The 23,626-nt window shown below is 41.4% G+C and overlaps 1 protein-coding gene across 5 annotated transcripts in view; it reads right to left on the bottom strand.

Annotated features, from left to right (window-relative positions):
* Positions 1–23,626, bottom strand: part of LOC120314633 (solute carrier family 2, facilitated glucose transporter member 11-like) — a 61,602-nt gene that overhangs the window by 434 nt on the left and 37,542 nt on the right. For all 5 annotated transcript variants that reach the window (XM_039357926.1, XM_039357925.1, XM_039357927.1 and 2 more), the window contains one exon: positions 56–183. In XM_039357926.1, coding sequence (XP_039213860.1) covers positions 56–183 — 128 coding nt within the window. The remainder of the gene's footprint in view (positions 1–55; positions 184–23,626) is intronic.

Genomic DNA, 23,626 nt, shown 5'->3' with positions numbered 1-23,626 from the left:
TAACACCTGGTCCTTTTGTGACTCAGGCACATTGGCTAAATCAAGTTACTCTTACCACAATGAATGGGAAGATCATCCCAAGCAGAAAGAGCCCCATCCAGTTGATAAATCCCACAATTACAAAGGCAGATGGACGGTATGTTTGATTGAAGATTTCCACCATAACTGATATTGTGGCACCAGCTAGCAAAGAGGGAGAGAAAGAAACTGTAATATGACAGAGTCAGTGCTCATGTGAGGCCCCCAGCTATGGGAAGAGCAAAGAGAAAGGTTTTCTTGTAGCCATGGATGGACTGGTCATCCTGAGCAAGGTTAGATGCGTTTCTGAGGGCAGCAAGAATAAGTCATCTTGGGCTCCTTCTCTTCATTCCTAAAATCAGGTGAGCAGCCTTATTACATTTTCTGAATAGGAACTCATCATTCCAGGAACCATTATTGTGTCTGGGGAGGATTAAGGGATGCACCTCAGCTCAGGTGTTGAGTGCCCAACAACAGAAAGGCAGATTGCTTAGAGCAGAGCTATAAGGTCCTTGATTATAAATTCCATTTATTTATTTGTCAAACTTGTATGCCAGCTAAGTTTCAGTAGTATGCAATACATGTTCCATGTATGTGCTTATGCCCAAGAACACCCAAATTATACATGCATTAGATGTAAACTATGTGAACTATTAGAGGAAAAAGTAATGCACTTAGAGGCAACTCTAGCCAAACCCCAATCTACGAAAAAAAGCTATACCCAAACCGAACCAAATAATGAACAAATAACTCCCAGAGGATTTGACCCTACTGATAAACCCTTGGAAGAAGACAAATGGAGGAATGTCACACATAGAGGGAAACACAATACTCAAAGAAAGAAGCAGCACAATGAGAGAAGGTGCAGAAAAAGCAAAGCGATAAGGAGACAGGCACAGCGGCAACTGAATTGGAATAGAGCGGAGAAAGGAACAATAGAGCAGAACCAGAGCAGCGTGAAGAAGCAGAGAGCTCACAGTAAAGTTTATAAAGCATGAAAGACTGGAATTTAAGAGCTGCAAGAAGTAGAGATTAAAACTAGAGAAAGGACTGGAGAAAGGACGGCTGGAGGCAACAAAGGGTGATCAAGAAGGACTTTGAAAAATTAACATAAGGATTAAAAGGTGAAGTGAGACAACGGAGAAATTTAATACTACTTAGTGGAACTTATTTCTAAAGAACAAATAGCATTGAAATTTGGACTTTAACTGACATATATCTGGGTAAAGTGATGAGTGGACGTTTTGGAAATATTGGATATATAGAAGAAGAAATAAGAGGTGACATTTGGTGGATCAGTGGATACATTAAATTGAGACAGAGAGAAAAAAGGCTGATGCAATATTGTAGCGCTCATATACAAGCAGTGACTAAGCTACAAGTAGAAAAGGGGTGTCAGGCAATGTATTAAAAGTAATGAAGTAAATGAATTGTATTAACGAATAGAAATAAGCATAATTGAGTAATTGAACTAAATAGAAGTGAGAAAGTAATTATAGTATAGTAAAGAAATATAGACAGGTGATTATTCAAATAAGAGCGATAGTGAATGAAATTAAGTGGTGATAATACTTAGAGAATAGTATATGTATATCTATTGTGTGTAGTATTATAGAAATATATATAAGAGGTGTTAAGAGTATTATACATTATACCAGATAATAGTGGGATAAGGAAAGGTACAACTCTATTTGTAATTTTATTTTTTAACGTTAACTCTAAGAATATAACTTCTATAAAGGTATTATAGTCATATATATTGATACATAATTAGAAATGCACTGCTTGTCCCAACACATATATCGGACAAACCAACAGAAGAATAAGTTCACGCATTGAAGAACATAAGAACTCAGTCAAAAAAGAGGAACCAACATCTTCCCTGGTCCAACACCTTAAAGCCACAGGACATGAAATTGACTTTAAAAATACCAGAACCATTGCTAAAAGTGAACATTTTAATAACAGAATAATCAGAGAAGCCATCGAGATAGAAAAACGCCCACACAGCATGAACAAGCGAGATGATACCTCCCGCCTACCAGCCATTTGGAAACCTGCCCTTATAGACAAACGACTCCCTAACACAAAAAATGATACCAGACCCACACTCACAAAAACCACACATCCACGCAAAAAGCAAACCCAAAGCCACACCGATGATGAGGCATGACCACAAACCAGAAGCCAGACCACGGCTGCATCATTAGCCACTTTAAACCCATCCAATCCATACATGAAGCAAACTGACACCCTCCATGAAGATGAGGCACGACCACGAACGCGAAGCCCAAAAATAGCAAGGCAGCCCAAAATCTTAAACCCGCCTGCAACTCAGACTAACCTGAGCACAACCAAACAGAACACTCCCCCAGCCAATCAGAGCACAGCCAACCCCCCAGCCAATCAGAGCACAGCCAACCCCCCCAGCCAATCAGAGCACAGCCAAGCCCCTAAACAATCAGAACACACCTCCACCCAATTAGAACACAGCCAAGCTCCCACCCAATCAGTTCATACCCCCACTGGCAGTTAAAAGGAAGAAACAGCTAAGACCACACATTCCTCCTCGAAGCACGAAGCTGAAAACACCAGCCTGAAGATGACGAATGGGACTTCGTCGAAACTTCGCCAAGACACTTCCAATTTTACGCGGGAGAAAACCCGAACAACCAAAGACCTACATACAAACACCCACGAAAACCTCATATATATATAAGTAAAACAAATAAAACACGATCACCGGGAGGGTTTGAAGTAAGAATACTTTACTGAAAATATACTTTACTTATGCTAAAAAGTTGCCAAGCTTTCGTTGGGGGAAACTCCCCAACATCGTCAGGGCTAAAAAGGCCGTTTCAACAAAGGTGGTTTAAGTAGGTTCAAGTAACGTCTGTGCACGGCTTTTAGAGCGTGTCACTGGCCCTAATTGATCAGCTAATGATCGCCCATAACGATGAGGACAGGGGAGAGAAAACATGGAATGACAACCCGCTCGATTAGTAAAAGAACAAGCAACAGGAGCGGAGAACATGCCCAAACATTAGCAACCCTCCACCGACAGGAATGGGACGGATCCGGTTTGAATATTAAACAACGAAAGGGCATGGACACAAAGAAGACTGGGGTGGGAGATAAAGACACGGACGTTGAAATACACTATACCCAGATAAGAACTGTTGATATGGCAAAAGAGGAGAGAAGTATGCAACAAGAAAGGGGCATTAACCTACAGTTGGTGGAGCCCCGATATGACAGGTATCAGCACCATCGGAAGAGGAGGAGATGCAAGGTTACTAACGCCTCCGGAAACCAACAGCAGAAGGATAGGGAAGGGAATCCGAAGAAAAGAACAAAACGTTACAGACACATCACCTTTGCTGAAATGGCCTTTTTAGCCCTGACGATGTTGGGGAGTTTCCCCCAACAAAAGCTTGGCAACTTTTTAGCATAAGTAAAGTATATTTTTAGTAAAGTATTCTTACTTCAAACCCTCCCGGTGATCGTGTTTTATTTGTTTTAGTTGTTCGGGTTTTCTCCCACGTAAAATTGGAAGTGTCTTGGCGACGTTTCGACGAAGTCCCATTCGTCATCTTCAGGCTGGTGCTTTCAGCTTCGTACTTTGAGGAGCAATGTGTGCTCTTAGCTGTTTATTCCTTTTAACTGCCAGTGGGGGTATGAACTGATTGGGTGGGAGCTTGGCGTGTTCTGATTGGGTGGAGGTGTGTTCTGAATGGTTAGGGGCTTGGCTGTGCTCTGATTGGCTGGGGGAGTGTTCTGTTTGGTTGTGCTCAGGTTAGTCTGAGTTGCAGAGGGGTTTAAGATTTTGGGCTGCCTTGCTATTTTCTGGCTTCACGTTCGTGGTCGTGCCTCCTCTTCATGGAGGGTGTCAGTTTGCTTCATGTATGGATTGGAGGGGTTTAAAGTGGCTAATGATGCAGCTGTGGTCTGGCTTCTGGTTTGTGGTCGTGCCTCATCATCGGTGTGGCTTTGGGTTTGCTTTTTGCGTGGATGTGTGGTGGTGACATCCTGTGTGGTTTTTGTGAGTGTGGGTCTGGTATCATTTTTTGTGTTAGGGAGTCATTTGTCAATAAGGGCGGGTTTCCAAATGGCTGGTAGGCGGGAGGTATCATCTCGCTTGTTCATGCTGTGTGGGCGTTTTTCTATCTCGATGGCTTCTCTGATTATTCTGTTATTAAAATGTTCACTTTTGGCAATGGTTCTGGTATTTTTAAAGTCAATTTCATGTCCTTCGTGCTCAAAGCACGAAGCTGAAAGCACCAGCCTGAAGATGACGAATGGGACTTCGTCGAAACGTCGCCAAGACACTTCCAATTTTACGTGGGAGAAAACCCGAACAACCAAAGACCTATATACAAATACCCATCACCGGGAGAGTTAAAATAAGAATACTTTACTAAAAATATACTAAAAAGTTGCCAAGCTTTCGCTCGGGGAACTCCCCAGCATCGTCAGGGCTAAAAGACCATTACAATAAAGGTGGTTTAAGTGGGTTCAAGTAACGTTTGCGCACGGCTCCTAGACCGTGTTACTGGCCCTGATTGGCCAGCTGATAACCAAGATGTGTCTATAATGTTCTTTTCTTCGGATGCCCTTCCCTATCCCTCCACTATTGGTCTTTGGAGGCGTTAGTAACCTTGCATCCCCTCCTCTTCCGATAATACCAACGCCTGCCGTATCGGGGGGAGGATTCAATCTGATGTTTTCTTGTATCTTATGATGGGGATAGGGTTCCACTAACTGTGGGTTAATATCCCTTCCCAATTGTATACCTCTCTCCTCCTTTGTTGTGTCAACAGCTCTTATCTGAGTATGGTATGCCTCAGCAATCATGTCTTTATTCCCCACCCCAGTCCTCCTTACATCCGTTCCCTCCCGTTGTTTGGCACTCAAACCGCTCTCATTACTCCTCCCCTTACTGATCGAGCGTGTTGTCATTCTATGCTTTCTCTCCCCTCTCCATGTGGGATGCTCCTCCTCGTTACTATGGGCAACCGCACACTCCAAGATTTTAACAAGTCTTTTAGGTGTTCCGGCTCCACTGGTATTGCTTCCTCCCTCCTGGGGGTGTGTGAGCCTCACATGGGGTTGTTGGGCGGTGCGTAGATCATCCATATCGGGTGCCCCCTCCCTTTCTTTTTCCATGCGCGGGGAGTCCGTAGCCTCTATTCCAGCGTCCACATGTTGGGGTGGGAGACTCTCTTGCTGCACGGTCCAGCGCCGGTAACCTGGCAAGCGGGTGTTGATGGTATAGTTATTTACGTCTGTATGCAGGCGTTCCCGGCGGTGGAGGGATGCAGCTTCCTGTCCATAACGCCGCAAGTGTTGGTATGATCGCTTGCGATGTAATGAGTGGTAATTTGAGTCCCATTTCTGCAGCGCTTGTTGCGCCGGATGCAAGTCAATGTGACAATTAATTGAGCTGTCATTTGAGAACCAGGCCTCTTTCAGTAGCCGGCCTCCGTGGCATCACTAGCTACGATACAGGTATTAGCAAAGTCAAATCGGTGGCCCTCTTGCGCCATATGCATCCAAAGTTGTGAATGCTGCTCGCCCCGTTTTATAGCCAATTGGTGTTCATGGAGACGAGTCTTCAGGCTGTTTCCCCCACATAGTTGCCTTGGCAATTCCTGCAATTGATCTTATAGACAACAGATGATTTCTCCATAGGAGGTAGGGGGTCTTTTGGGCGCATGACTTTAGACCGTAGAGTTTGGTTTGGCTTGTGAGCCACCTCTATTCCATGGGGGGCCAGCAATCTGGCCGTGGCCTCTGAGATATTGTTAATGTATGGGAGGGAGATGCGTGTTCTCTGAAAGGAGGGTTCTTCTCTACGTTGGTTGGCCCGAAGATGGGTTGTTACGCTATGCCGATGAATCTTAATGGGTAACCGTTATAATGACATATACGAAAGAGGTATCTCCTCTCTTCATTCCTATACTCATCCGTGCTGCAGTGGGAGTCAACGTGCTTAAATAACGTTTTAATGCAGCTGATTTTATGGGAAACTGGATGATTACTCTGGAACGGATGTAAGAAGGACTGGGGTGGGGAATAAAGACATGATTGCTGAGGCATACCATACTCAGATAAGAGCTGTTGACACGACAAAGGAGGAGAGAGGTATACAATTGGGAAGGGATATTAACCCACAGTTACGGCCAAAAAACTGCCGGCGTCATCAGAGTTAGAATAGCAGGAGATTGGGAAGGCAGCTCATATAGCCTCCTGCCTCTGCGCCTGGCTCCTTGAGCGCGTCATCGGCCCGTTGATTGTGTTAATCCTTATCACACCGAGTTGTTCTGCATCAGGCAAACTGTCTTTGACTCCACTGGTTGTTTTACGATCCTCAAGTGCTCTTTTTGAGCATGTGCAAGCACTTGAAGGGTGGCTGTCAATCTGTCCCTGTGCCCAGTCCCCCTCCCTCCCAGGTCCATTATCCTCCTCCACCCCCAAGGCCATTGTCGTAGTTCCTCCACCTCAGTCCTGCAACAAGCAGCTGTTCTGGCATTCCTGCTCTCTGTCTTCCCCCTCCCTCCCCCTACTTCCAGATCACCTCAGTGCTTCCATCCCTTGCTTAAGGCCATTTGGTCCATCATCTCGGTCCATGTGAGTCGTGGTCGTCCCATCTATAGAGCCATCATCCCAATTATATAAAACACTGTCATCTTCTTCCTTGGAGATCGTGCCTGTCTCATCCATCATTCTACCACCCCAATCCTGCCAAGAAAGAGTTAAATGTCTTCTCAGTAGGCTGTGGTGCTATTGTTCCTGTCTCCTAAGCGTCTGGTAGGCCGGCACAAGGTCTATATGCCGGTTGATGGAATTTTCATTAGAGAGCCAGGCTTTCTTAAGTTGGCAGCCACCCTTGGTAGTCTGAGGACCAGGGTTCATGAGCATGAACTGGCTATTAGAAGGCAGGAGCAATGCTCACAAGTGTGGGCCCATATGTTCAGCTCTGGCCACACTTTCGATCTAGCTAACGCAGAGGTTATAGCTCGCGAGACTACCAAGGGTGGCCACCTACTTAGTGTGATAAGGATTAACACAATCGGAGCTTCCGGTAGGCAGCGGCGATGATGGCGGCTACCTTGTAGCCGTCCTCCTGGGACGGCGTCAGATCCGCGGAGCGCAGTGTTCACCAGCTGGCCTGCGGTTCGCAATCCCCTTCCCGGGCAAAGGGAAGGGGTAGAGACTGCAGGAGTAGAGGTAGAACCTCCGAACCCCCTCTGGATTTTTTCTTTGAGGGGGGAGACGGAGCGCTCCCTCGGAGCTCCTGCCTATCTCCGCCTCCCAGCTGTTTTTGCTTCTTCGGAAGCAAAAGGAAACGTCGCTTCCACCTCTGCGGTTAAAGAGTTTCGGTGAGTTACTTTTGAAGCAGACAGGGTGGTTTAAAGGATGTTCTTTTAGAGTTTAGTATTTTACTTTTCCTTTTTAATTAATTTTGGTCTTTTTTCCCTTTGTTCCTTTTTGCTGGTACGGAGAGAGCAATTAAGATGGCGTTTTGAAAGTGCTCAGTTTTTTTCTTTTCTCTTTGTTCTTATTTCTCTGGAAGGAAATGGACTTAAATGATTGTTTTTGACTTTCTCTTTCTACTTTCCTTTTTCTTTCTTCTTGAGTGAGCTTTGGACTCCTTTTTTGATTTTTTTTTCTTTTTGGAACTTTAAGGATTACAGTATTTTTGTTTTTTTTAATTATTATTTCCCTTTTCTTTTTTTTTGGAAAGAAGGAAAGAGATAATTTTGTTTTGAAAAATGGCTTCAAAGAGACAACCTCCTTCTATACTATCCAAGGTGGTTTCCTCTCCCACAACTTTAACTGTGCAACAACAACTTAAACCTGTACCACCAGTGCAGCCCCCACCCTCCCCTCCTTTGCCAGGCCTGTCTGCACAAGAGATTAAAGACATAATGGGAAATGCTGTATCCCAAATTAGGGATGAAATGAAGCAGCTTTTTCTACAGATCAAATCTGAAAGCAAAGAGGAAATGAAGGAAATGAAGGAGTTATTAGAGGATAATAATACTATTTTGAGGCAAGATATAGTTACAGCCTTATCAGGCCTGGCTTCCGTGGTGGTGAAGTTGGACTCGAGGGTGGAGGAAGTCGCAGATAAAGTTGATTTTTTTGAGGATAAATTTCAAGATATGGAAAGGAAGATGGAGATTTCACAAGAGGATATTCTTATGTCCCAGTATAGAGAAATGGAATATGCTTTGAGAATCAGAGGTCTGAAGGAGGACATGAATCAAGATTTGACAGAGATGGTGCTTAATGACCTCGCTGTTGCTTTGAATATGGATAAAGATGAATTACACAGAGAAGTGGAAAAAGTTTATAGAGTTAATTCTTGGATTGCAAAGCAGAAGAATTTGCCCAGAGATGTGGTGATTTATTTTACAAAGAGATCCCTGTGTAATGAAGTCATACAAGCTTTTTATAACAAGAGATTCCAGATTGCTGCTCAAGATGTTATTATTTTAAAGGAAATTCCATCTAAAATTTTAAGAAACAGGAAAGACTTTGCTTTCTTAGCTAATGAGCTTAAAGCAAGATTGATGCCATTCAGATGGGAGATTCCGATGGGTATCGCTCTGAGCCATGCGGGGATGCGTTATAGGTTGAATATGGTTGCTAAAGCTAAAGAGTTTTATAATACGGTCCTGGGTGCAGGCTCAGCGTCATCTGCTCAGAAACCTTTGAGTGGTAAAGAGCTGGAACAGCAATCTGAAGCATTAGGTCTGATCTCTGCCGGGAAGTTACAACTGGAATGGCAACGTCAAACAGAGGTTAAAGAGCAGAGGATGACCCGTGCAGCACATAGACGTAAGGAAAAGGAGCAACAAAAGAAAGAAACTAAAGAATCTTCTTTGGAAAGTGCCTCATTGCCGGTGGGAGGAGCAAGACCCAAGAGTTCTGCAACACATAAAGCAATGGCAGATCTTCAGGCAGTCTTCTCCAGGCTCCTGGTTAAGGGAGATGGCAAAGTTTCTGACCTGGAATGTTAACGGTCTTAATTCCCCTCAGAAAAGAAAGAAAATCTTTCACTACTTAAAACAACATAACAACGATGTTATTTGCTTGCAGGAAACTCATATCCTACTTAAAGATCAAAAATATTTAGCTAATGCCCGTCTGGGATCTCATTTTGTATCTCCTGCTCCTGGGAAGAAAAGGGGAGTGGTTATTTATGTTAAGCAAAACTTACCAGTTTGTCTGGTAGAATCAGACCCCCAAGGAAGATATGTAATGATTGAACTTGGTTTATATAGTAAGAAAATACTCATAGTGGGACTTTACGCACCAAATCAACAACAGGAATAATTTTATAGACTGTTACATCAGAAAATAATCTCGCTGGATTATAGATCCGTGATATTAATGGGGGATTGGAATGGTGTCTTAGACACACAAAGGGACAAGAAAGGTTCTTCTCCTCTTTTTAAACAGGCTAAATTACCTAAAGCCTTTTTTGATGAAAGAAGACTGGGAATTGAGAGACTATTGGCGGGAACGTAATCAAGAGGAGAGAGACTTCACCTTTTTTTCAGATAGACATCAATCCTTTTCAAGGATTGATTTTTTTTTGATTACAACGGATTTATATAATAAGGTAAAGAATGTAAAGATTTTTCCTAGGTCGTTGACGGATCATAGTCCAGTTTGGATGGAGCTGATTCAAGAAACAGAGGAGAGAAGATCCTGGAGGGTGAATGAAAATTTATTTAGACAAGAAAAGAATGTTCAAAAGTTAAAGGAGTGTTTAAAGGACTATTTTGCTTTGAATATGTATAAGGGGACATCAATGTCAATGGTATGGGATGCAGGTAAAGCATTTATGCGTGGGATCTTGATAAAAATGAATAATTTTCATAGACAAAAGCAGATTCAGAAACGTAAAGAATTGGAAGATGAGATTAAATTAAAAGAAAAGGCTTTGATTTTAACTCCTTTAGATGAAAAGATTAAAGAATCTATAAAGTTGCTAAGAACACAATTTAATATGTTGATGGCGGATCAATCTGCAACTAACTTATTGTTTATGAAACAAAATACATTTTGCAATGCCAATAAACCAGGGAGATGGTTGGTTTACCAATTAAGAAAGAAACAGAGACAGAGAATAATAGATAAAATAAATTATAAGGGTAAATTAGTGTACCAGAAGGAATTGATTAAGAAATCTTTTTTAGATTACTATCAAAAACTATATAAATCTACTAATGTACAAACTCTAGAAACAAATATTTAAGTGAGGCTAATTTCCCTAAATTGACAGAAGATCAGAAACATGAAATTAATGGTTTAATTACTAATGAGGAAATTGCGATAGTAATTAAACAATTGAAATTAGGGAAAGCACCGGGTACGGATGGCTTGACATCTGTTTATTATAAAACTTTAATGGAAGAGATGATACAACCATTAGCTGACCTTTTTAATAGTATTTTACAGGGTTCAGAGATCCCTCCATCATGGCGCAGTGCTTTTATATCCTTGATTCCAAAAGAGGATCAAGACCTTACTTTACCAAAGAATTACAGACCTATATCTCTCTTAAATGTTGATTATAAGATTTTTGCAAAAATTTTAGCTAATAGGCTCATGAGGGTTGTGCACCACCTCATACAAAGGGACCAATCTGGTTTTATAACTGGTAGATATATGAAAAATAATGCCAGACAAATTATTAACTTACTAGAATATTTGGACAAGAATAACCAAATTCCTGCAGGGTTGATATTTTTAGACGCTGAAAAAGCTTTTGATCAACTGAATTGGTATTTTATGTTACGAGTAATTGAAGAGATGAATTTTGGTGAAAAAATATTACAAGCTTTTACTGCGATATATCAAAAACAAACGGCACAACTTATGTCCATTGTCGCCGTTATTGTTTGTTTTAACATTGGAAATTTTGTTGATCAAGATTCGAGGGTCGCAGGAAATAAAAGCAATAGAAGTTAACAAAAAAGAATATAAGTTGAGAGCCTTTGCAGATGATTTGGTGGTTACTTTGTCTCAACCTATTTATTCTGTAGTAATGTTATTGCAGATCAATATGGACTGGTTTCGGGTTTCAAGATCAATGTTAATAAGACTAAGATATTACCTAAAAATATGACTACTCGGGATAAACAAATTTTGGCTAATCTGACTGGTTTTGAAATTGTTAATAAGGTAAAATACCTGGGGGTTATTTTATCTGTTTCTAATGCAAAACTGTTTAAGAATAATTATGAAAAGTTGTGGGTTAGGATACAGAAAGACTTGAGGAATTGGGAGAAGTTGCAGCTATCTCTCATGGGAAGAATTGCAGTGATTAAAATGAATGTCCTACCCAAGTTTCTCTTTTTGTTTCAAATGTTACCGATTTTGAAGAATGAGGTTAATTTAAACGAATGGCAGAAAGGTATTAATAAATTTATTTGGGCAGGGAAAAAACCAAGGGTAAAGTTTAAAATCATGCAAGATTCCCGTGAGAGAGGTGGACTCAAGGTACCGAATTTGAAATTATACCACGATGCGGTGGCTTTAACATTAATTAGTGATTGGGTAAATTTAACAAATTTGGAGATACTCCATCTGGAGGGATGAGATTTACTTTTCGGTTGGCATGCCTATTTAATATTTAATAAGAAAGTGGATCGGGTTTTTAAATCTCATATTATAAGAACTTCTTTACTTAGGGTTTGGAGAAAATATTATAAAAGTGATTTTAAAATACCACTATGGGCTATACCTTGGCATGCAATAGAGGGCATAAGGAGAGGTGTTAAAATGGATACGGTGTCTTATACACAATTACTTAGATGGGATGGACATAACTGGCAGTTAAAATTATTGGAAGAGTTAGTACATGAAAATATTACTTATTCTTGGTTTCAATATAGACAATTAGCAGATAGATGGAAGTTGGATCGTAAGGTGGGTTTTCTTAGAGAAGATGAAAATCTTTTCAAGCAAGTAAAGGATCAAAGACAAACCCATATTAAGAGAATTTATGGGGTTCTAGTGGAACTGGATTCAGAATCAGAATTAATTAAAGATTGTAAATGGGCGCAGAATTTTGGAGAACCAGTTCCATTGGATATCTGGGAAATTATCTTGGTGAGGAATGTTAAATTTACACAAGCCCAGAATTTAAGGGAGAATTTTTATAAAATGTTTTATAGATGGCACCTTGATCCACAAAAAATGTCTCTCATGTATCCTGACCTACAGCCTAAATGTTGGAGATGTGGTTGTTTGGATGCCACCTATTATCATATTTGGTGGTCGTGTAAAAATATAAAAGCTTTTTGGATTAAGATATTGTGGAATATTCAGAGAATCTTTAGAAAGAGGGTAAAATTTACTCCACAATTATTTTTGTTAGGTATAGTTACTGATTGCGATGCAAAGGAGGTTATATTGATGTTGAATCTGATCACAGCCGCAAGGTTGTTAGTAGGACAATACTGGAAGAAGGAATCTTTGCCTACCTTGCAGGAGTGGTTTTTTAAAGTATCTTACCTGGCGGAAATGGCAAAGATTTCGGCTTTCTTAAAAGAACAATTGCAAGAGAAATTTTTTGCTATTTGGGACAAATGGATAAAGTTTATACAATTTAAATTGGATATAAAAAATATTATTTAGCTTTTTTATAATTTTTATTTTTATATATATATATATTCTATTGTTAATCTTTCTTTTTTCTTTTTTTTCTTTTTATATAATTTTTTTAACTTTTTAAATTAAGCCTATATTCTGCTCTGGGAAGCTCCGGGGGGGGGGTGTGTGGGTGGTTTGGGGAGGGTTGGGGGAGGTTTGTTTTGCTTTGTTTAATCCTGTTCTTTTTTGTTGTTGTATTGTTGTTTTCTGTTTTTTGTAAAAACTTTTAAAAAATTTTCAATAAAAAAAAAAAGGATTAACACAATCAATGGGCCTATGACGCGCTCAAGGAGCCAGGCGCAGAGGCAGGAGGCTATATGAGCTGCCTTCCCAATCTCCTGCTATTCTAACTCTGATTACGCTGGCAGTTTTTTGGTTGGACGAAAGTTTAGTAACTCTTTTTAACCACAGGCTTGTTTATATTAAACAGGCTGGTTTATTATATCCTGGTGTTCATTTTTTCTTTTATTTGTTAGCATTCTTTACTATCTATATTATATATATACTTGCATATTTAAGCTTAGACTATATAGATTGAAAACCAATGATCAACAAAAACAACTTGCCATAAATTGGTATACGCAAAAGTGCAGAAATATTATTCAAGTAATAAAAATGACAAGTACCGCAACAACAACTAAAGTAAGCAAAAAACGGTTACAAATCCCACACCTACAATGGCCTCTCCTACAGGTCAAAGAATGATAGTGACCATGTTGGGGAAAGAAAAAGAAAAAGCAGAATTGTCAATGAACCCACAGAGCATGCAGATAACACTACAAACTATTCAAGAAACAATGATGATGACCCAAGAGGCAATAGCAAACAATCATGAAGAAACGAAAATATATCACAAAGAAATTTTGGAGAAATGAGAGATGAAATTAAAAACATGAATGATAAGATAGGCAATATACAACAAACAATGATGGAAAATGAGCAAAGAATTCAAAAAGTTGAAACAAAAATGGAGTATGTTGATAGCAAAATAGAAAGGATGGTACAGAAATCTGAGCAGGTAAATAGGGAGTTGACTGAATCTATTGCTTTTTTGGAAATGGATAAAGCTTCGTTCTTTCTAAGATTCCAAAATATTGTAGAGGAAAAGGAAGAAGATTTGGGAGAGAAGATGGCGGAGATGTTGGCAGAGATAATAGACAAGGACAAACAGGAAATAAGAAGAGACATAGACAAAATATATAGAGTATACACAAATTATGCACAAAGGCAAGAGAGGTCCATATAAAGTTTACTAGAAGATCAATAAGGGATGAAATATATAAAAAAACAAGAGACGAACCAATAATATATAAGGGTAAAGAAATAATTGTATTAAAACAAATACCATGTAGAATACGAAAACAGAGACGAGAATATCAATTTCTAATGACCCAATTAACTAAATATAAAGTTATGTTTCAATGGTTAATACCTGAAGGCATATTTCTAACTTGGCAAGAAAAAAAAAAGATAGATACACTTGAGAAAGCGCAGGACTTTTATGAACGTTACTTTACGTAGGGAGAACAAGAAAATAGGGAAGAGCCAGAGAGTAAAAGTTAGGATGAAGATTTATTAGAGGAAGTCGAACGAGAAAGAGAAATACAAAAGATACAAGAAAAAGAAAGGTTAGAAAGAGAAGGAGCAAAGGGATGGGAAATAGAGACAAGAAGCATAAAAAAAATAAATCAAGTAAAAAAATGGGAGACGCAATTAAGCTCTTCTCTGTAAACATTAATGGATTAAATATACCAAGAAAAAGAGCACAAACGTTTAACAAATTAAGGAAATTGGATGCAGATATGATATGTCTTCAGGAAATTCATATAAAAAGGATTATAGAAAACTACTAGAGAATGTAAAATTAGGAACACTATACACAACATTAGCACAAAACAAGAAAGAAGGAATTACTATATATGTCAAAGAAAAAATAAAATCAAAATTAATATATTCGGATGAAGAGGGGAGAATTTTAATGTTGGAAATAGAATTAGAGCAAAAACAAATCTTATTAATGGCAGTATATGCACCAAATAATAATCAACATGAATTTTTTAATACCTTTGTACATAAGAAACTAGTGGATCTGGATTACGAAAGTATTTGTATGATTGGGGATTTAAATGCAATAGTTGATGTTAAGAAAGATTATAAGAGTAGTAAAAAGAATAAAAAGAAGAAAAATATATTACCAAAATTTTTCTTTGACATGGTAACAGAACTCAACCTTCAGGATATATATAGAGAGACACCCAGGTCAGATAAACAATATACGTTCTATTCATATCTGCATCAATCTTGGTCTAGGATCGATATGGCCTGGGCAACAACAGAAGTACAAAACAGGATAGAGGAAATTGAAATAGGGCTTAATGATTGGTTGGATCACAACCCAATAATAATAAAATGGAAAGGCCAGAAACAGAGAAAAAGATGGTCAATGAATCAAAGACTGTGTAAAGATAAACAATATATTCAGATGCTAGAAAAGGAGTTGACATTATTTTTTCAGGCAAATAAAAAGGAAGAGATATCAACACAAAATTTGTGAGATACTACAAAAGCTTACATTTGGGGATTGACAATTGCATACAACTCTAAGAAAAACAAAGATAGGAGACTTCAACAAGGAAAATTACAAGAAGAATTAAAAAAATAGAAGGTGATCTACAGAAGGACCCACAAAATAAAAAGATAAAAGAAAAATGGAATATTATAAAACACAAGATTAACCTGACAACACAAAAAGAAATGGCACAGAAAATTAGGATGACGAAACAAAATTACTTTGAAAATGCGAATAAAACTGGTCGATGGCTGGCCTATAAATTAAAAAAAGAAAAAGGCAAAAGAACAATACATCAACTACAAGACGAAAATGGAACAGTACTGTTGAGTCCCTCGCGGAAGGCAAGACACGAGAAGCAGTTGTAGTTCTCAGTTTTCTTTATTCTGTGTTCAGCTCACAAGTAGATGGCTTCAGCAGCTCCCAAAACCTCCCAGCTTCTTATATAGACATTTCCCGGGTAAATGCGATACTTTTCCCGCGCCAGCACCCGCGCATGTGCACGGCGCTGGCGACAGCCTGTCTGGTCCCGGGCAGCTTTGCACCTGCCCGGGACTGCCTGCAAACGCCCCGAGCTGTTTGCAAGGCTCGGGACATAACACCCCTTTCCCCCGGGCTAAAACTACTACCAACATATAATCATTTATTTTATGCAGTGTTCTGCTTCTCAGTGCTCCTATCGTTACCTGGCTTTTGTTTAGCCAGCAATGTTATGTAATCTTCTAAGTATTTAGGAGATTTCCTTGCTCTCTGTGACATTCTCAGCTCTGGGTTTCTGACAGGTGTTCCCTGACTGAGGGGTGACAAGAGCCTGTTCCCCTTATCATGCCTTGGTGCCTTCCAAGGACTTTGCCCCGATGCCTGGCCTGCTTGCTCGCCCACCGGGCTCGTCAGGCCAGGGCTTCTGTCACTTTGTGACCTGGTTGACCTGCCTAGCTGTAGGCCCTCGGGCCCCTTGAAGTGATAGCCACTGCTGGGCGTCTCTATAGAACCTCCTAGGTCCGTCCAAGACCTGTCAGGAGGCTGTCCAATCCCTAAGCCCCGTTCTGTGTCCGGGCTCGTGTGGGTCTCTGTACCTTCCCAAAACTCAGTTACTCCCTGATTTGGGCTAGAGGTGTTGCGGTGGGGACTTGGTTCCTCGACCACCTCCCTGTAAGTTTGACCCCCTGTAGGATTAGGGGTAAGGTCAGGCCAACTCTGGGGATTGTGTGCCAGCTCTCTTGCGGGGAATGATTTGTTGGGATGCTCCCGGGTATCCTCCGTGACTGGAGTGCTGTGTGATGTGTGTGGAAAGTGAGTATGCCCCCGGGGTGACTCCCTGGCTGGAGTAGGCGTGAGTGCCTGTTGTGTGGGTAAGCTCCATGAATTCCTTTTCGGAGCACTTGTGGAAGCTTGAAATGGGCCGTCAGTGGCTCCATCAGTGGAGATGGGCAGCAACTCGTGCCCTTCCCTTTGCTCCAAAGGGTCCCCCTCCCCCCCGGAAAAGACCCAGGAGTCTCAGCTGGAAGATGCCGCCTAGGGCGGAGTTGGTCGATGTGCCTGCACAGGACACGACCGTTGTCCAGGGCTACCTCGTAGGATAGAGGACCCGTGACCCTGGAAACAGAAGTGGGGACCCATGTATGACCAGGCCCGTAATTGCGAGTCCAGACCGGGGCACCCTCAAGTAGTTGTCTAGGTGCCCTAGGATGTGAGGTAGATGAAGGCAATCTGTCCGGATGCAACCGGTCAAGTTTAGTAGTAAGTTGACGCCCCCAACGAAGTTCAGCTGGACTTCTCCCTGTAGAAGTGGACGGTGTGGTGCGATAAGAAAGGAGAAAGTCAGCCAACCTGTGATGCCAGTCCCCGTAGGTGAGTCTCTTCAAGGCGTCCTTTGATGCGCACCATACGTTCAGCCATACCGTTGGTGGACGGGTGGAAGGGTGCAGATGTGGCATGACGAATCATGTTTGCCTGTAAGAAAGCTTGGAATTCGGAGGAGGTGAATTGAGGGCCGTTGTCGGACACAGTGACATCTGGCAGCCCGTGTGCAGCAAAAATCCCCCTCAGTACCTGAATAGTCTTTGCAGTGGTGGTGGATGAGACAGGTCCAACCTCAAGCCATTTCGAATGGCTGTCAACAAGGACCAAGAAGAACTGGCCCTGAAAGGGCCCAGCGTAGTCAATGTGCACCCTAGACCATGGGGACTGTGTTTCCTCCCATCTAGGCACGGGAGCTTGGGGCATCTCTGGGCGAGATCGTTGGCACAGGTGGCATGCATGCACCTTAGCCTCAATATCTTTATCTAAACCAGGCCACCACAAGTGGCTGCGCGCAAGAGCCTTCATACGAACAATGCCAGGATGACCCTCGTGGAGGATTCTAAGACCCTAGTCCTCATTGAGGTGGGAATGACAACTCTGTTTCCCCAAAGCAGACAACCCTGAGAAATGGACAGCTCGTTCCTTTTGGACCAGAAACTCTGAAACTCAGGACTAGGGCAGTGCTCAGGCCAACCAGACAAAACCCAGGAACGGACACGTGAAAGTGTGTGATCTGTACCTGTTTCAGCGGCAACATCCCTGGCACTAAGAGGAAGCTCGGGCAAGGCTTGGATTGATAGAATGTTGACAGCTGGCGCAGGGTCAGCTTCTACTACTGGCAGGGGCAATCTACTGAGGCCATCAGCATGGCCCATTTCTTTCCCAGGCTTGTGGAGTAGAGAAAAATCATATGCAGACAAAAAAATAGACCACCTAAGAATTCTAGGGGAAATGATTTGGGGAGTCTGCCTACGTGTGGTAAACAGTCCCAGCAGAGGCTTATGGTCAGTGAAGACCGTGAAATGCCTGCCATATAGAAAATCATGGAATTTTTTAATTCCAGCAACAACAGCCAGAGCCTCCCTGTCTATCTGAGTGTAGTTGCGCTCAGCAGAAGACAATGTTCTGGAGTAATATGCAAAGGAACCTGAGTTCCATCAGACCTGAGGTGGCTCAGGACAGCTCCTACCCCGTAAGGGGACGCATCATAAGCGATGCACACAGGAAGGGACTCGTTGAAATGTGCAAGTACACTGTTAGAAGTGAGCAAGGCCTTGACTTTGTTAAAACAAGCCTCATGTGTTTGTGACCAGTGCCACACTGCATGCTTGTCTAGTAGCCTGTGAAGAGGCTCAGCTACACTGGCTTTATGTGGAAGGAAGGAATTGTAGAAATTCAGGAGGCCCAGGAAGGCCTGAAGTTCGGCCTTAGACTTTGGCCTAGGTGCTTCTAAAATGGCAGTTAGTTTGGATTCAGCAGGGTGAATCCCAGCAGCATCAATTTTGAACCCCAGAAATTCAGTAGAAGGCACCCCTATTTTGCATTTGTCCTTTTGAGCTTGAGGCCTGTTTTCCTGAATCTTAACAGAACAGCCCTTAGCCTTTCAGCTAGAATGTGTGTGGAGTCTCCTGCAATCAAGACATCATCAAAGTAGGGGCAAACCCCCGGTATGCCCCGTAGTGTGTTTTCCATTACGCTTTGGAAAATCCCAGGAGCGACATTCACTCCAAACTGTAGCCTTTTTACCTTAAAGGCTCCCCTGTGGGTCACAATAATCTGAGCTATAGCAGCATCATCATCAACAGGCAGCTGTTGATACGCTTGAGCTAGGTCAAGCTTTGCAAAAACGTGCCCCCCCTTGAGGGAGGCCAGAATATGACTGACCACAGGAACAGGATAGGCATGTTGCTGCAATGCCTTATTAAGAGTGCATTTGTAGTCAGCACAAATGCGAATGTCCCCATTTGCCTTTAGAGGCGTGACAATGGGGGTCTCCCAAGGGCTGGAATCAACAGGTTCTAGGATTCCCTGTTGGATCAGTTTGTCTAACTCAGTGTCAATTTTACTCTTTAAAGCAAAAGGGACCCTTCTTGCTTTAATTCTAATGGGAGTAACAGTGGGGTCTAGCTTTAAGGACACAGGGGGTCCTTTGAATGTGCCCAGCTGGGGGCTGAAAACATCTGCAAATTCTTTGCAGACTTCCTGTAGGTCGAGTGTTTGTAAGCTGTTGAGTCCTGTGATGTGTATCCCCAGGGCCTCAAACCAATCGAGTCCTATGAGACTCGTTCGTTCACCCCTACTACTAATAAGTCTAGTGGACCTTCAAAATTCTTGTATTGCACGTTAAGGGTGGCCTCCCCCTTAACACACACTCTTGAATTTTGAAAATCTGTTAACACAATGTCAGAAGGCCTTAACTTGGCCTGAGTTCCACTACCGGAACAAATCTTCCTAAATGTATGCAAGGAGATAATTGAAAGGCAGACCCTGTGTCTAGTTCCATAGTTAATGGAACCCCTTGTAGCTTCACCTTGAGTGACAGCTTTTTCTTAATGGGCTTGTGTGTGCCTGTCCTGAGGATGCTCCTTCGCGAAGCGCAAAAACCTACCCTATTCTGGCTGGGGACCCTGGTACCTTTCAGGCGCAGTTCTTCCTGAGGTTGTACCTTTCGTCGGCCCAGACACACAGCTGCAATGTGTCCTTGTTTGCCGCATGCCCGGCAGGTAGTGGAGCGGAACTTGCAGTCGGTTCTCCTGTGGTGACCTCCACAACCGATGCACTTGAGTGGAGCTGAAGAGCTTCCCTTCTGATTTCCTTCCTTCGTGGGGTGGAGACGGTCGACTTCCTCGTCCGGATCCTCCTCGGAGCTTCCTTGGACGTCTTCCTGGTGCACGGATGCAACTTCTGGACTGTTTCTGATCAGCCGCATGTTTTTGATGGCGCCGCCTGCTGCTTCTTCTGCGGTGACCTCTCTTAAGGCATCTTGGAAGAACAGTTCTTCTTTGGCGAAAAGCCTCTGTTGTAGATCTCGATGCCTTAAGCCGCACACGAATCGGTCCCTCAGTCGTTCTTCGAGGTCCTTGAACTCGCAGTGCTTGGCGGCCTTCCTCAATGCGGCGATGTATTCTTTGGCCGACTCTCCGGATCGTTGATCCCTCTGCTCGAAGGTGTGGCGCCATGCGATGACGGACATCTTAGGCTGGAAGTGCTCCTTCAGTAGCTTCTTTAGATCTGCGTAGCTAACAGACTCTACTGGAACAGGTGCTACAAGGTTTTCTGCGATTTTGAAGGCGTCTTGACCGCAAACACAAAGCAGGGTGGCAGCCTTCAAGCTCTCTTCCCTCACTTGGTTTGCCTTGAAGTAGTTCTCCACCCTGGCTACGTAGGACTCCCACCGCTCTGGATGTGAGACGTCGAACTCCGAAAGCCTTCCAACCTTTGCCATCTTCAGGAGATGGGTCTATCAGCCAGCCTACCCCCGAATGCGCACTGGATTGGCGAGTAGCTGCCGAGTCAACGCCGTTCTGCCGCTCAGGACTCACTTGGGTAAGCTTACACTTCTTCCTTTCCAGGTGATGTAAGGCATCCCACCTTCGTCGCCAGTGTTGAGTCCTTCGCGGAAGGCAAGACACGAGAAGCAGTTGTAGTTCTCAGTTTTCTTTATTCTGTGTTCAGCTCACAAGTAGATGGCTTCAGCAGCTCCCAAAACCTCCCAGCTTCTTATATAGGCATTTCCCGGGTCAATGCAATACTTTTCCCGCACCAGCACCCGCGCATACACACGGCGCTGGCGACAGCCTGTCTGGTCCCGGGCAGCTTTGCACCTGCCCGGGACTGCCTGCAAACGCCCCGAGCCATTTGCAAGGCTCGGGACATAACAAGTACAATATAGACGGGAAGAAAAAAAGAAAATAATACAAAATTTCTTTTCAAAGCTATACCATCAGGAAGATATAGCAGATGATAAAGTCAAACAATATATAGAGGCAGCAAAAATGAGCAAAATTACTGAAGAACAAGAGGAAATGTTGAATAGACCAATAACCGCAATAGAATTAGAAACAGCATTGAAAAAACAAAAAAACAACAAATCACCAGGCCCAGATGGAATTCCGGTTGAGTTTTATAAAAATACACAAGAGTCACTACAATGGATAATGTTGGAGATTTACAATGAGGTGCTGGAGGAGGCGAAGATACCGACAACTTGGACTGAAGCAATCATCACCCTCATTCCTAAGGAAGACTCAGACCTATAACAAATTCAAAATTATAGGCCGATTTCTCTACTGAATACAGACTATAAGATATTTGCATCAATAATAGCAGAAAGGATTTAAAAAAATTTGAATAATTACATCCACCCAGATCAAAATGGATTTCTACCCGGATGACAGATAAAAAATAATATGAGGATAATAATGAATACTTTAGAATTTTACGAAGTCCATCCTGAAAGACAAGCTACACTGGTTTTTCTTGATGCCAGAAGGCATTTGATAATCTGAATTGGAATTTTATTATAACACAATTGTACTATATGGATTTTGGGACAAAATTTGGAAAGATGGTTGTGAAAATATATACTAAACAAACAGCTATAAATGAGGAAATGACAGAAAAAATTGATATAACCAAAGGAGTAAGACAAGGATGCCCACTTTCCCCTCTTTTATTTATTTTATGATTAGAAACACTCCTGAGAAAAATCAGAGAGGACCAAGAAATAAAGGGTTTAAAAATTAAGAAGGAAGAATATAAGGTCCAGGCCTTCGCTGATGATTTGGTATTTATTTTGGAAGATCCATTAGAAACTGGCTTTAAATTGATTCAAAAAATAGAAGAATTTGGTGAGGTAGCCAAACTTAAGATTAATAAGAATAAATCCAAATTAATAACCAAAAATCTTACAAAGGCATAGAAAAGTGAACTGGAAGATAAAACAAAGATAAGTATAATCAAGAAAATAAAATATTTAGGGATCTGGCTTACAGCGAAATGTTCCTCGATTAAGGAGGACAATTATGATAAAATATTACACCAGATAAAAAAAGATTTAGAAAAATTGGGAAAATTTGCAAATTGCATTTTTAGGGAGGACTGCTGTGGTCAAAATGAACATATTGCCAAAAATATTATTTCTGTTCCAAGTTATTCCAATAAAATTAGGGAAAACATTCTTTCAAGAATTAAATAAATTGGTAACTAAATTTATATGGCAAAGGAAAAAAACCAGGATTAAATTAAAACTCTTGCAAGATATGAAAGATAAAGGGGGATTGGCGTTACCAGAGTGGGAAATATACTACCAAGCATCGAGCTTAACTTGGCTAAAAGATTGGATGGATTTGAAAAATACTAGAGTTTTAACAATAGAAGGACATGACTTGCAAGCAGGGTGGCATGCATTCCTATGGGACAAAAAATATAAAATACACAGATACTTTCAAAGACACATAGTTAGGAATGCATTGCTACAGACTTGGGAAAAAATAAAACAAAAACATTATATAAGAATTCCAATGTGGTTATCCCCAACAGAAGCTCTGAAATACCCAGACCTACTGGATATAAACAAGATAATTAGATACAAGGAATTAGTAAATGAACAGGGAAATCTGAAAACAAAACAAGAATTGGAACAAGATATAGGCAGAGAGATTGACTGGTGGACATTTACACAAATTCAATCTAAATATACAGAGGACAAAAAATTATATGAAATAGTAGTAATAGTAGTAAAGTTGGAAGGGACCTTGGAGGTCATCTAGTCCAACCCCCTGCTCAGGCAGGAAACCCTACACCATTTCGGACAAATGGCTGTCCAGTCTCTTCTTAAAAACTTCCAGTTTCTAATACAAAAAGAGTCGCAAGAATTGGATAAAATTATACATGGAACAGAAATAAAATTAATTAGCAATTTATACAAATACCTACTGAGATATAAAATGGAAGACGAGGTTGTCAAAGACACAATGATTAGATGGGCAAATTTTTTTGGATATAATATAGAATTGGAGAAATGGGAAAAAATATGGGAAATAAACATAAAATTGACTATGTCAGCAGCAGTCAAGGAAAACTAGTTGAAGATGTTTTACAGATGGCATCTTCCACCAGCAAAGCTTGCCAAGATGTTCCAGAATAATTCATCAACATGTTGGAAATGTATAAAAGTACATGGAACATATTATCATTTATGGTGGACATGCCCAGTTGTGAAAAAATACTGGACTACAATAAGAAGATGGATCGAAGAAATAATAGACCAACCCATAGATTGGAAATCAGAGATCTTTTTGCTGGGTATTTTAAACAGAAAATATAGTAAAGAAATACGGTACTTAATTTTACATATAACAACGGCAGCAAGAATAGTATATGCACAGTTCTGGAAAAATGAGAATATACTATCAGAGGAAGAAGTGATAGAAAAATCCTGGACTGTACTGAGATGGACAAATTAACAAAAGAGATAAAAGAAAAGGAAGACACAGAGTACTATCTAATATGGAACAAGTGGTATGATTGGTTGGAGACTTGAAATAATAGAGGAGAATA

The sequence above is a fragment of the Crotalus tigris genome, unplaced genomic scaffold (assembly GCF_016545835.1).
Source record: "Crotalus tigris isolate CLP2741 ecotype Arizona unplaced genomic scaffold, ASM1654583v1 scf7180000018965.556698, whole genome shotgun sequence".
Lineage (NCBI taxonomy): Eukaryota > Metazoa > Chordata > Lepidosauria > Squamata > Viperidae > Crotalus > Crotalus tigris.
Note: the sequence above shows the minus strand (reverse complement) of the source record. Positions and strands in the feature narration are given on the sequence as shown.